Below are 14,817 nucleotides of genomic sequence, written 5' to 3'. Positions count from 1 at the left end.
ACTGATATTCTAATGAAACTAAAAGTCCTGAATGCAATGGATCCACCATCTAATATACTTTCTGACAGTGTTAACCTGAAAGAAAAACCTGAATTTGGAAAATGCACATTGCTATATACAGCATTATTATTAAATCATTGCCAGAGAACTTCATATTTATTCATGAGTTTTTAATTCTGATAACTTAATTTTAGCTTGTAATAGAAGATGATTCCATTAGTACTTTACAATTAAGAGACTGCTATAGGCTTAGGAGGTACACCATGGAATAAGTAATATCTTATTGCAGATTCTGTGTGAATCTGTGAACAATAATTCCGATGCCTGACATTTCTCTTCATTTTCCACAGGATACATCCTCTTACCATAGTCTGAAGTGTCAGTGTAAGAATATCACATTAACACCTCCAGTAAGTATGGACAAGAGACAACATTTCATACAATTTTTTACATGTGAACTAGTTTTAGTCCACTAAGATGTATTTGCTCTTTATTCTAACGTCAACAAGGTAGATTTAAATGTGTATCAATTTGTTCCTTCAAAAAAACATAGCAATAATGAGACAGTTTCAGAGTAAAAGAGAGATGGAGTGAGCAAGTAAGTGTCTGAAGGTAGACAAAAAGGTACTACAGCGAAGGACAATATTAAAGCCAGTCTAATCTCATTTCTCTTACTGTCCACACATTCCATTTACTTGAAATACCTGGACTATCCAAATCCTAATGACAAATGACCTAATGACAAAAGACTGCTGAATGTGGTCCCCAAGTTTTGGATTTCCTACATAGAAGATACTAATTTTACCCCAAACAAAGATACTGTGGACATTGAAAAAATGCTTAGCGGCAATTCTTTTTGGAAAAAAAGAAACACACAACCCAAACTGTGCTTTACCCTTCCCACACACATCAGAACTTACCAGTATTTAGTAATTATTGTGATTTTTTTATAGAGGTTTAGCTGTAAATCATAGTTTAGGGGAAGTGGGATATAGAAAAGAAAGGGTAATAAAGGTGTTAATTGACTGCGCAATAGACACTGCTTCATGGAGTCTGAACAATGAACAATGACGGGAAGGTGCAAGGGGAGAACAGCTGATCTCATCCTCCCCCAACCCAGAAATAAAGCCAAAAAAAAAAAAACCCTGAAAACCCAACTAATGAAACAGTAAAAGATTTTACAGAAGCATTGTGTAATACAAAGGTCTGATAGGAAGGCAAGAATGAAACTGGAAATAGTATTCTAGGAAACCTAAGGAGTCCAAGAACTAAGCTGTAAGAAATGAAATAGTGCTTGCTAAGCACACAAACCATAGGGACTGGATTGCAAAGCAGGAAAGATCTGCTGAATGTCTTCATTATGCCAAACTGAATGTATAGTTTTCACATGGAAGACTGCTGAGAGGCAAGAAAAAAGACGTATTCGGCATGGACAGGTTGCAGCAGAGAAAATAACAGTTTATATATGTTATATAAAATACACATTAGGAAAATAGAATAATAGGGAAATCAACATCAGCATTAATAAATCAACATTACTATACTGAACTTCCTTCACATGTACAAAATTAGCGACATTCGAAGTTCAAAAGTCTTTTGTCACAACGCAGATGATGACTACCACAAGTGGTCATCAACATTTGTAGATACTGGATTAATCTCAGAAATAAGAATTTTCAATGTACTATCTCAACTCTAGAAGTGCAGCAGGTATAGTAAACTCACATTTTTGAAGAGCTGTTCTGCAAGTTCTCTAACATGCTTTATCACTTTTGGTGGATTACCTTCCTCAGCTTTAATTCTTTCGACTTCAAAGGCTACCAGCTTAAAAAAAAAAGAATACAAATGTTTATAATTCAACTAAAAATAATTTCTTTCCTATCTAAGTTATGAAATGGTATCTTAAATTGAAACTGAGCAAAGAAAACTGAACACTGAAAAATGTGCAATGTCACGTGGCTTTGGAACGTAAGACATTTTCACTTTCTTATAGAGCTTCTGTTACCAGATTTTATATTTCTACCTAACACAGAAATTCCTACACACCTAAAATCTACATACCACTACCATTTCACAATTAATATTTATCATATATACTACTACCATGCAAAATTAATATCAACTCTATTTGTACTCTACATTCAAATACAAGCCAGCACAGTAAAAACTAAAGCAATACTTTTTAAAAGAAAAAAATGTTGGTCCCAGTTTATATTGTCGGGATTGTATTTAATTTAAAATATGTAAACGATATTCTCAATGCTTCTAATAATACAATTAGATTATTCCAAATAATTTTGTACTACCATATGTGATGCCTTATGAAGTTCCAAACCTGACAAAAGGAACAACATTATCATGACTTCTACAACTGTTTATACACATAAGAAGTGCATAATTTCATGGGAGTAAGCTAGAAATGTATTCTTAGTAGAAAAGGAGCATTGATAAGTTTAGTATAAACTTCATATAATGAACAGTAAGGACTCAGAAGCATTTTATTAATTTTTCACATTTTAATTCACTTGGGGATACAGAAACAGTCTTCACCTCATCAAAAAGGTCACAGGTTCTGAAAGGAGGACCCCGCTCTGACACAAAACCAGCAAATGCCATTCCATTGAGAACTTTGGTTAGAAAGTCATTCTCAATTAAGCCTCGCTGCCCCAAGAAGGCTGCCTGCAATAAAGACAGGAAAAATAAAAAGTATGTATTTTATCAGTATCAAAACTAAACCCATCTATTTATGTACTAGTTAAACATTTTCACCAGCTTATGCTAAGATATGGTACATTCTAATTAAATCTTTTGTATTACCTAGAATCTTTATACCTAAATTCAGGAGTGACATAAGAGGAAGTCTGATGCAAAGATTTTATAAATCCACAAGTATTAAAATAGAAAAATATTAATTTCAAGTATTGCCTTCCAGATACGTACATATGTTTTCAGAATTCCTTATTGACTACCCAAGTTTCTTTGTATTAAATTTTAATGTTAACTTTGTTTCACATCTCACCACTGTCCCTGCAATTAGTTCCACTAAAATGCATTGATACATGCCAAAAGGATTTGCTTATCACATGCAGATTATTGTATTTTATCATTTTAAACTTTAACTCCTGTTCAAAGAGTAAGCTCGTGGAAATAATATGATAGGAACTAATACTAACTAAACATATGTAACTGCTTCACTTTTACCTTGTGGAAGTGAATTACTGGCTCCGCATGAATTCTGATCAGCTGAAGACATGACCGATATCCTTGGAAAAGTTGTGCAAATAGCCGAAGGAAGATCGCTCGCACTTCTTTATCCTGTAAGCAGTAATTGAATATGCTGTCAAAACACTGTATTCTAAGTTTTTCAAAACTTGTAAAACGCTATCTCAGAAACGCCTACAAATTCATCACACAATGCAGCAGTGCAGCACAGAAGTGGAGACTCATACACATACAAACCTATTTTGTATGTAACTACACTTTCACTGACTTATTCACAGATGGCAACAACACATTCAGTACATAATTCTGTTTTCTCCTGCTTCTCTTTTATGTCTGCACAACAGCCTCTGGCCAATGCAAGTGTAACTGTTGAGGTGGTCACGTGCTGAACCACACAAAGGAAGTGCCATCAGAGAAAACCAATGCTAATAAATAAAAGGGGGTACTTTAGGCTGGATTTATTCCCTAAAATAAGTGTGGCAGTACACAAGCAGTGCCACTGAAGTGGGCAGGGGGAGCAGGGAACCACAGGAGACTAAGGCAGCATTGCTGCTGCTGAGGGAACCAGACTCAAGAGTATCCCTGGCATCACCACAGCCATCCACTGTGGCTCTGCCAGCTGAGGAGATTGCTCCAAGTTTGCTCAGCTATTTGTCTAGGACTCCAACTCGTGTCTTCCTTTGCCAATCTACTGCAGCTAAAATAAGCCAGGGTTAGTCTAAAAAGTTTTAAATAGTAGATCTTTAAGGTCCTAGTTTATTTTTATTTAAGCGAGTAAGGGAATGCTTACACAAACATCGCTGGGCTAATGGAAATCATGTGAACAGTTGAGGTCAGACTTGGGGCTTTGACATCTTCAGCTGGCCCAGATGCAACTAAAGATTGTGATCATTTCCTGTGTCACCTGTGCTATTTCATCTTAGCTCATGTGGCTGCTCAGACTGCAGCCATGTTTAAAACTCAAGGTCCTAAAACCATTTTTAAGACCTCAGGTGTTATAATGTCTCAAATCACACTTTAAACCAGCTCTAACTTTGTAAGTTACGCGCAGGAAAGTATATTAGATTAACAAACCAGATAAACACCTAGCTGATCAGCTAATCAACAGGTAAATAAACCTAAATAAATTACAGCTTGTAATGATTTTTTTCAAGAAATAAGTTTAGGTATACATAAGATTCTATAAAGCTATCCTGTTGGAATATTTTTCTAGATGTTGGTTTAGTCTTCACAGGAACATGACTGACGTTATTCTATTTTAAAATTAATTTTGTAAAGGCTTTTTTTAACACGTACCTTCATACCCTGACTTTTTGGACAAAATGAAAACATAGTAATTTCTTTCAGATTTAACAAAATTCTTATTTTGATACAAAACTATATTAATTTATAACTTCACTCTTCAAAGTGAGATCTTAGCTGAATTCTGTCATTCGTTTAAATGTAATCTGGATGACATTTCTTGTCTCCAGCAATGAAAATAAACAATCTTAAAGAAAGAAATAAGAACCACAAATATACTGTAGTACTTAAAAGTTTTTTCATTTTCAAATACACCTACACAAAAAACCCAGCGTGTGTTCTTAAACTGAACCGGCTTTTGGATTTTAGTTTGGACCAGCAACTCAACTCCTACAAGCTAAACCCAGCAGCTTTACTGAGTTTTTAAGTTACCGTGGCTTCACAACTACTTTTAATTTAAATTAACTAGATCTTAGCAGAAAACTTTCTACAGACTTTTTTTAGTACAGACAATTACATATATTTCCATTCAGGTTGAGTTTCCTAAAAGCCGTTTAACCATGTATGGTTAAAAACCACATAACTCCTTTCCCAATATTTCCAAGCATACGGTGTATATTATGATTATTATTGTAAAAGCAGTGATAAGTTTTGCTGACACTCCTATCTTTACTCATATTTACGCTAAACATATAGATCATGAATGATGTTTTTAATATTTCTGAACGTTTTTTGAGAGGGTGGTGCATGTCCATAAGGTGATTTGATTGTAACATTTACACAAACACACAAAAAGACCAATTTTGTCCACTCATGTAAAATTCTGCAGGTTTACTAGCTTACAAAACAGAGAAGGCACAAATTTAACTTAACAGACAGCAATATATTTATAAAAACTTCTAACACATTAGAAGGCTATTAGAGGACACAATGTGAAGTCTATTTCTTTTCTACTATAATAATAATACTACCATAAAGACTATGGATACGGAAAAGAAAACACGAAGCAGGAATTCTTATCAGAAGGTTAGTCTAAAACTTGAACAGTTTTCTGCTTAAGAAAATCAGACATAACACAGAAATCTTACCAGCATTTTTGAGTGTGATAAAGCTGTTCGTGGGGGAGGGAATGCATAATCTGCTGATTCCAAATCAGGATGCAAAACCTAGAGAATTTTTTAAACAAAATCTTTTTCCCTTATTTTGCCGAGGAAAGAATAAATTACTCTTTTTTTTCTTTCTCAAATTAATATTCACTGATACTAAGTACCTCAAATAATAGACTGAGTTAAATCCTGAAGACTATGGAAATAAAAGTGGGATTAATTTCTCAGCTTCAGGTTTTTAAAAGTGAGCTAGTTATCAAAAACTCCTATTACAGTCAATAAAGCTTGTTAATACACTTAGGAATTTTCGAGTTGATCAATCTGAAACAGATTAACAGACAGAAAATTCTCCTTAATATCAGTTTTGTTCAGAAGCCTCCAAATAAGATGTTTTCTAATTTATGACAAAGACGGTAGAAAGACAAATTGAAATACTTCTTTTGGTGATTCCCTAAGCAGAATCAATCATTCTTGAATATTTATATAGAGGCATCGCACAAATAAACATTAAAACTTTGAGTTTGAAAATAATTTACAAAAATAGAAAAGAAGCTAACCTGAATTGTAACAATGCTGCTCAAATACTGTGGTTGAACTTTTTAAAAAATCATTATTAGGCAAGGAATAAAGTACTACCTACATTCTGAATAGTAAAAAAAAAAAAAACTGCAGTAAATTAATGATAATATTCACCCTAATTTCAGACAATAAATTATTGTAAAACCAGGAATGTTGGCATGAATGATAGTTTTAAATCTCACATTTCCAATGTGTTTGAAAGCAATTTAATACTGAAATTCAATTTTCATTTTTTGAAAATATATGAGAGGGTGGAAAATAGGGTTTGTATCAAAACATACTAGAGAAAGCGCCATTTGAGTCTGATGTAGCAGTGGCTCTGGCAGCTGAGAAAGATGAATACATTCAGGAATTTTAATTGTGCCTCCATCCAGGTCTGCTATGATTACATCTAACTGTAAGGGACAAACACACACGTTATTGGTAGTGCATAGCGTGAGCATAGGTTAAAAACAGTTCAAATTTCATGATCTGCACTTAAGTTAAAATAAGCAAATTGAAACAGTACTAACTTCAATGTACAGAATGCTTATGATAAAGGAAATACTCCAAATACTTCATATTACTGAATCTAGCCATGAAAAATGAATGCAAACCAAAGAAAGTTAAATTAGGCCAAACTTCTAACAGTGACTTCTGTTTCTAGATGTTCGGCCTGTGTTCAGTGATCTGAGATATCTAATAGGTTGTTTGCAAAAATACATAGTGGGAACAACTGTAAGTAAAATTATACATCCTTAAAAAGCAAGGATTAAAATAATATAATCGAGGACGCAACTGAATATCGTAAGTGAATTGTTCAGATTCATGACAAACACATACAAAGCTGGAAATGGATTGATGCCTCTCTGTTATGCACTGCAATAAAATAATTTCTACTTTATAGTCTCAATGTATTTACAAAAGAAAGGATGCTTTTTCTTTTTTCTTCACCTGATTGTCTTGCTTTGTTTTCTACAGTAATATCTCAAACTTACACGAACTGCTCCTATAAACCTCTCTGAAGCATGAAAAATATCTGCAACTAAATACCATAAATGACATTGGGACTATGAATATGCTGGACAGACATACTTACAAGCTCATGAATGTCATTGCGAAAGACAGAATGTACACCAATTATGAAAGGTGTTGGTGAGCTGAGAACTTCCAATAGCTGTGCAGGAAGAATTGGAATATAGGGATAACTGTGAAAAGAATAAATAAAATAAAATAAACGCTTCTGACTAACCTTTCATATGGGACAGCATATTTTTCTTTAGAAGAAAATAATCTCCCTGTTACATACTAAATTTACTATAGATATCTCCATTTTAAAAAGACAAAATATGAAAGCATTAATTAAACACTAATTTATATGTCATGCTGTTAAATGAACATCTGACACGTAAACTCCAGAAATTACTACATTACATTAAAATTACATATATTATTAAATTACAATTTATTGTAAACAAGTGTATTTTGCAAACTAAGAGAAGCCTATTTATATTTGCAACATTTATCTTATATGGACATTAAATTTGACTGTAACTTTTAGGTAACCAAGGACACTAAAGTTAAAGATAGAACCTTCATTTCAAAAGCATGCCTAGTTCTAAGCCAAACATCTACAGTTCAGCCTTTCATGAATATATTTTTAATAACAGATCTTTAAATGAAATCCTTTGCTTTTATAGTGAAATGACAACTAAACCTCACATACAGAACTCTGTATTTCAGATACAGTTTACTTTGAGAATTTAAAAAAAAATTTGTCTTTACATGAAAATCTGGATCTAAATTGATCCATGCATTTCCACACCTAATTTATATTTATTAAAAATTTACATTCATTACAATTTTAGCATTAAGAAACATACGACAAAACTCAGTAGCAATTTTTTCATTCTTATTTTATATTAAAATGAAGCCAAGTTCTGAAATAGTTGAAATAAAAACATGCTATTAAAATAGAAGCATCTTTTAAGACAGATGTGTCAGAATTAGATGTCTTCTTCCTGAAAAACCCAAATAGCTTAAGTTCTCCATTTCAAAATGCTGGATTCAGATGTGGCTTCTCAGAGAGGGTCACTTTGTTCACTTAAATTCATTCTCTGTTGGACATTTGCCAGTAACTTAAAACTGTGATACAGGCTAATGTAGACGTTAACTTAGATACACGGAATCTTTCGGGTTGTAAAGGGCCCCAGGAGATCATTTAGTTCAATCTTCTGCTCAAAACAGGGTCAAGACCGAATCCAGAACAAGTTGTCCTGGGCTCTGTCCAGTTGGGGCCTGAAAACCTACAGGGACAGAAGTTCTGTAGGCTCTCTGTTCCACTGCTTAGTTAACCTCACAATAGAACATGTTTTCCCTGCATACAGTCAGAAACCTTCCTCTCCCCTGTTTTGGCTTATGACTTCAGTCTCTTGTTCTTCTGTCATGCACCTTGTCTTACGTAACAGCAGACTGTTATTAGATCTCTCCATATCTTTACCATGAAATTACTCATGGATCATCACTGTCAAGTTTTACCATTCGACTAATGTTTTGAGTAGGGTTGCTATTGTATTTGCATGTAAGACGTTTCTTTCTTAATTGTTTCCACTGTCATGATGCAATCAGATTTTTATTAATGATGTGTACAGACTACAACTTATTTATATGATCATGAAAGCCTTTGCTTATTTGAACAAACATAGCACAACTCCTTTTCTTAAGGACAATGTAATATAGTTTACAAAATGAGTGATGAAATTCGAGTTCAAAGAATCAAAACTTCACTCACCTATATTTGAGGGGAAACATTAAAGATTCCAGAGCCCTACAAGCATCACTGAGCCTCTGAAAACTTGCAGAGTGAAAAAGAACCTTATTTTCTGTAAGCACGGCACAGAATAAGCTGAGCACATTTTGGATGCCTTTAAAAGAAAAAAAAAAACAAAACCAAGAAAACTGTAACAATGTGCCAACTTCTGGAGGAATTTTCAAAAAGCATACAATAAATGCGTAAAATGCTAAACCCCAAGTTTTACTACCTTGTACTTAACTACTGCAGCTTCCTTTCTGAATTTCAGGTTGCTAAAATAGTATCTGAATGTATTTGTACATTTCAAATATGTTGTGTTACATCTCCCTTTCAATACCATTTTCAAGGATTCCTCTTCTCAGCACAAATCCCAGCAATGCTTAATAATACTTCAAACAGCATTATGTGTATCTCCTGCATAGTCTTCCATGTATCTAGAATTCAATTCCAGGTCGAACTTCTAAACCTTTAGGTATCTCCATGGGGGAAAAAAAGAAAAAACAACAAAACACACCGCCAAGCTCCAAAGAAAATTACAAAGACTTCCTAGTAAATACATTCATACTTTTGCTCCATGAAGAGCATTCTAGGAGTCACAAGGTTAAAAAAGGGCAGTAAGAGCGTATGTGTCATTAGAAGGATATGTTAAAGGAGAGCTGATGGCTAAAACAAGCCCCATTAGATTTAGGATAAGACTCTTGAATCAAATGATGTTTTTTTCTTTAAGACAATATAATTTACCTAGGAGACAAAGCCACATGCTTTCAGGGAAAACCAAAAATACATTTCCTTAAAAACAAAGTCCCATCCTGAGAAACAGACATGTCTGAGATGTGAGATATGCTGAAATTAATGAAATTTCCTGAAATATGCTGGAATGTATGATGTTTCCCTGAGGACAAATCCTGTGTTATCAGTAAGACAGTCTGAATTACCTTTACAAAGCTACTGCTTATCTTACAATAATCTTCCCAATAAGAAGTGTGACTACCGAGAGCCACTATATTCATACGATAAGCAAAACTTTGTTCTGCTTAAGTAATTTTTATTACATGTTTTAACAAGTCTTTTTTTTCTACGATATTGTATGAAAATCTGCTTCACTGGAGGGCAACTTGGTTCATAAATATAAAAGGACAATGATTAAGAGAGGGTTGTTGAAAGAAAGATTTAACTCTTACGATGAACAACTCAAATAATAACATAATAGCCTGTGCTTTCAAACTCCGTTCTCCAAGGCGGTTAAGGGCAGACTCATGAAATCAAAGGCAAAGACTTAAGAGGGCTCAAAGACAGAAGGTTTTGTTACAACACTTTGAAACAAGGTCAGTGTTGCAAATATTTGCTATTTTTTTGCAGTGGCATAATTACTCTTGTGCTACTATGAAACAATCTGCTTTATAATATACAGTGGAAGGATAGTGCTTAAAAAAAATCAAACCGGTTTCCCCAGGTGAATGAAGGAGCACTTATCAGTGAATGGTTAGAAGCTAACTTGCAGTAGTGTTCTCTTGTGCATATATATATACGAGCCTATATACATGTTTAAACACAAAGTTAGAAACTGCTGCCTGTTCAAAAAACTCTGAGAGAAATTAAAAACATCAGCTGCCCCTTTTACGCAAAAGTGCCCTTGCTCCTTTCCCATCACAGAAGACTGTTTTGGAGTACACTTTTTGTTTCAAGTTAAGGTATTACTGAAGGAAAATAATACCCAAATTTTCATAAGTATTCACAACATTTGGTACAACTAAACTGTCTACAAAAAACAACCCTCTTGTGATCAAAATATCTATACCTAAACATTCTTGAAAGAGATGTTTTTTCATTCTGCACAACTCACAACTGCAACACAGGCATTTGAACACCAGCTGACTTTCTATTATTGATACCCATCTGTGAAGCCAAAACAAAATATTACAGTTACCTTGACTAATTTTTTTTTTGTTCTAGTAAAAAATTAAGAACACATTGGCTGTGAAGCACAAGATCACACAGTCTCCTAAGGACTAGAGTTATAAACTAATGTACAGCTAATATAGGTAATCTTCATGCTCATATATAGCGTTAGCCTGTATGACTTCTGAGATTTTTATATTTATCACTTTAAGAAATAGATTTTGGAAAGCGTCTTCAATTTAAAGAAAATTTTGGATGCCAAATAAGTGTAATTTTTTTTCTTGCTGATTTTTCTTGATTGTTTCTTTCAAGAACCCAAGTTCACATACACTATTTTAAAAAACTCAGTGCTGAAGTTCAACTTTTGTACCTAACAGAGTATGTTCTTGGCAAGCAGAAAAATAAGGTCTTCATCTCTGTAAAACTCTGTGGCCAAGGAAATGTACAACAGCAACAACAAGTTTGTCACCTGAACTCAACTACAGCAAGTGTGGAGTCCTGAAGTTCTAGCTTCCCCTCAAGGTTTGACTGGAGGACAAATGGACTATACTCAAAAGGCTTACTGGAATAAAAGGAAGGGGAAAACCAGAAGAAATAAACAAATGTGCTTTTTAAAATTTAAACTGTTAAGCAGAGATGATACAGTTGCTGAGGCTTTCATAGTTTTATGAGGGAAATTATTCTGATTTTGCTGTGTATCAGTGGCTGCAGATAAAGCTTCAGTTTGTACTCCACAAAAGCACTTCTCATGGTAGCTTAATCTGCACCAATATAATTTTATATTTAAGATGGTTATTTTTAGCAACTATCTCCAACGCATAAACTTGATGCCACACAGAAGAATATTTACTGCCAACATGCTTTTACTACATTCCACTAGTTAGTCTCTCAGATATTCACTACATTTTAACTGGCCTTGCAAGATGAACTTGAAATGTTTGCTGTGATATGAACGCACCAGATGTAGCCCCAGCTTTGCTGAGTTAGACAAAAGCATTGCTTTATTCAAGGAGGGACACGAAGATGATCAGAGGGCTGGAACACTTCCCCTATGACGATAGGCTGACAGAGTTGGAGTTATTCCACCTGGAGAAGAGAAGGCTCTGCAGAGACCTAATAAGGGCCTTCCAGTACCTAAAAGGCTACAAGAAAGCCAGGGATGGACTTTTTACAAGGGCATAGAGTGATAGGAAGAGGGAGAATGGCTTTAATTGGAATGGCTTAAAATTAGACATTAGGAAGAAATTCTTCATGAGGAGGGTGGTGAAACACTGGCACAGGTTGCCCAGGGAAGTTGTGGCTGTCCCATCCCTGGAGGTGTTCAGTGCCAGGTTGGATGGGCCCTTGGGCAGCCTGGTCTGGTGTGAGGTGTCCCTGCCCATGGCAGAGGGTTGGAACCGGATGATCTTTAAGGTGTCTTCCAACCCAAACCATACTATGATTCACAGAACTTTATGAAAGCAACCAAAATTGAGAGCATCTAAACACGTCTCATAAATCAGCAGGTCTCCTAAGTAATAGCAGGAAAAAAACAGTAAGGATACTGGGAAATATTCAACCTTCTATGGGAGTTTGAACACGGACAAATGAAAGCCATCACCAAAGGAAGTAGACAATTAGACAGGCTGGCAGGGGCAAGGAAAGCTCACTGGCCAACTACTCACAGATCAAGAGGGAGGGATAAAATGCACTGTCTCTCCAGTCTGGCAATCTCTGTCACACGAATAAGTTAGCAAATCCTTGGAAGAAGCAATTAAAAGCAGAGCTGTGAACTACTGCTGTGCAATCTATCACTGGCTATAATCCCTGCACAAGGAAACTCCTCAGCAGGGCAGCAGAAATCCAAGGGCAGGACACAGATTCTCCTGCACACTCTGTCAGCCCATCTGGGCTAAATCCAAGCTTGTACAAGAAACCGGTGAGGGAAAGGTGCAATAGTTACCTTATGTAACAGACATAACTTTATAGATGATCTTAACTCCAAGTTGAACCTGGAATGTCCAACGGATCGAAGACCCATCTAAAAGTTATTTGTATGTTCTTTTAACCATTTTCTGTGTTCTGAATGCATAAAAAGCAGAAAGTCACCACACCAAAACTGGCCAGATTTCAGCAGGAACAGAATAAAGGAGATTAGGAATCTTGCATGACTGCATTTGAAAACAAAATTGTTTTCATTTCTGCAAGGTACCTACAATATAAATGAATATACAACAACGAGAGTTGTACACTTGTGCTGTGTAATCAGAGTTCATATAAAATGCATAAATAACTTACAAGAAATAACAATAAAGTACCAAGGTCCTTTCTTTAGGCATTTTTCACAAAAGCCAGTTCAAAGTGAAAACTTAAGTTTGCTGTTACCCTTTTCTTTCCTGAATAAAAGCTTCACAGCCTAAGAAATACTAATTTATACCTAAGGAGAGATTCTGAAGTTTTTTTGGTGTTTTGTTTGGGTTTATTTGTTTGCTCTTCCATTGAGAAGCCAGTCACCAATACTGACCAACTTCTTGAACACAGGCTACTCAGTTTGGAAATGCGCTTGGACAGGGAAACCCAGGCAAGACACTTCTGACTGACTACTTCCACTGACTGAACTACTTGTACAGCCCAGACAGCTACTGTAGTATCGGTTGTTTGGCTTTTCTCTCTCTTTTTTTTCCTTAAATAGTCTCCGTACAGCACAGAAGAACATAAAATATATAAAATCAAGTGTACAATATGGACAGCAAATCTGGAATTTTGTTCATTTCAAGATGATAGATACTAACTGAATACAAAATTATTGCTTCACGCCTACTTTGGAACATATGTTTCCAGCAATATGAGCCATATAATGAATGTGAAGGAAATCTACATCTGATGGGCTCAAATTATAAATACCAATACTTTTGATGACTTTCCTTTTTTAAATTATTTCAACCATTTATTAAATTACTTGACCAAGCCACCAAGGTGTTGTTTCAAGCCCTGTATGTTGTTTACTGAAAACAAACATTTCCGAATAACTGCCTAAGCCCAGTTTCCTCATGCTACAAGACACAATTGTGTCTGTCTGTAACCTTGAACCGTATACTGCTCTTCAGACTCCACACTACATCCGATGCTAATTTGTCAGGGCATAAACAGACAACACGAGAAACAACAAACAAGTTGATTTTTACAGATTACTCTTTCGCAGTCTACAGACAGACAGACATCCTGTCAAATATTATACATATGCTGGAAAATTTTGAATGGAGGCTTCCTGACCTTCACTGCTGTCAAGTATTTAAAGAATCCGTAATTTGTACTAAATTATCTAACATCCTACATCAACAAATGTATCATTCTGCCTGCTTCCTGTTGTTCTAGAATTTAAGTATTTATTTAGGCATGAATAAAAAATAGCAAACACAAAGTGTACTTGACAAATTATTAACTGTCCTCTATATTTCATGAAATGGAAATACTACCACCAACTTCTCCAGACTTCTGTAAAGAGTTATAAACATGGATTTGGAAGCACAACTAGTTGAACACATTATTATGCCCATATGTCATTCTTGAATTACGGGACACAATAAAGAGCTTAATAGACAAAATAATCCATAACTTAGCCAGACTAATCCAGGAAATGGGTCAACAAAGACTGAAAAGCCTTTCTGAAAGGCCACTGGAGAGTGCACAGTAGAAGTTCTGTGCCAGGCACTGTCAAGCTCTAAAGATAACTGGGAAAAAAGTAGAGAAAAACAAACCTCTTTATATTTTTAGATGTAGCTGAATAGCACTGCTAATGATCAAAATACAAGTAATAAATAAGAGGTAACAATTGTACTCATTACTTATATAGGTAATTCTTGCCAAATGGCATTCGTCAATCTAAAAATTGCATAGTATCTCAAATCCACTATGCAGAGTTAAAACAGCTCCCCAAAATTGTCTTGTCATTCAGTTCCGAATCAACACACATTTAGAAGATTATGCAGTTCTGTCATT

General features: G+C 35.0%; 1 protein-coding gene across 6 annotated transcripts in view; it reads right to left on the bottom strand.

The window, feature by feature from the left end:
• SBF2 (SET binding factor 2) overlaps positions 1-14,817 on the bottom strand; it is a 259,658-nt gene that overhangs the window by 104,637 nt on the left and 140,204 nt on the right. For 5 of the 6 annotated variants that reach the window (XM_054067549.1, XM_054067552.1, XM_054067555.1 and 2 more), the window contains exons 7-13: positions 8,920-9,052; positions 7,228-7,336; positions 6,431-6,544; positions 5,553-5,630; positions 3,202-3,315; positions 2,551-2,679; positions 1,726-1,824 (exon numbers count right to left, since the gene is read on the bottom strand). In XM_054067549.1, coding sequence (XP_053923524.1) covers positions 1,726-1,824; positions 2,551-2,679; positions 3,202-3,315; positions 5,553-5,630; positions 6,431-6,544; positions 7,228-7,336; positions 8,920-9,052 — 776 coding nt within the window. The remainder of the gene's footprint in view (positions 1-1,725; positions 1,825-2,550; positions 2,680-3,201; positions 3,316-5,552; positions 5,631-6,430; positions 6,545-7,227; positions 7,337-8,919; positions 9,053-14,817) is intronic. The other variant, XM_054067554.1, reaches the window with a different exon arrangement.

Source organism: Cuculus canorus, chromosome 5 (genome assembly GCF_017976375.1).
Source record: "Cuculus canorus isolate bCucCan1 chromosome 5, bCucCan1.pri, whole genome shotgun sequence".
Classification (NCBI taxonomy): domain Eukaryota; kingdom Metazoa; phylum Chordata; class Aves; order Cuculiformes; family Cuculidae; genus Cuculus; species Cuculus canorus.
Note: the sequence above shows the minus strand (reverse complement) of the source record. Positions and strands in the feature narration are given on the sequence as shown.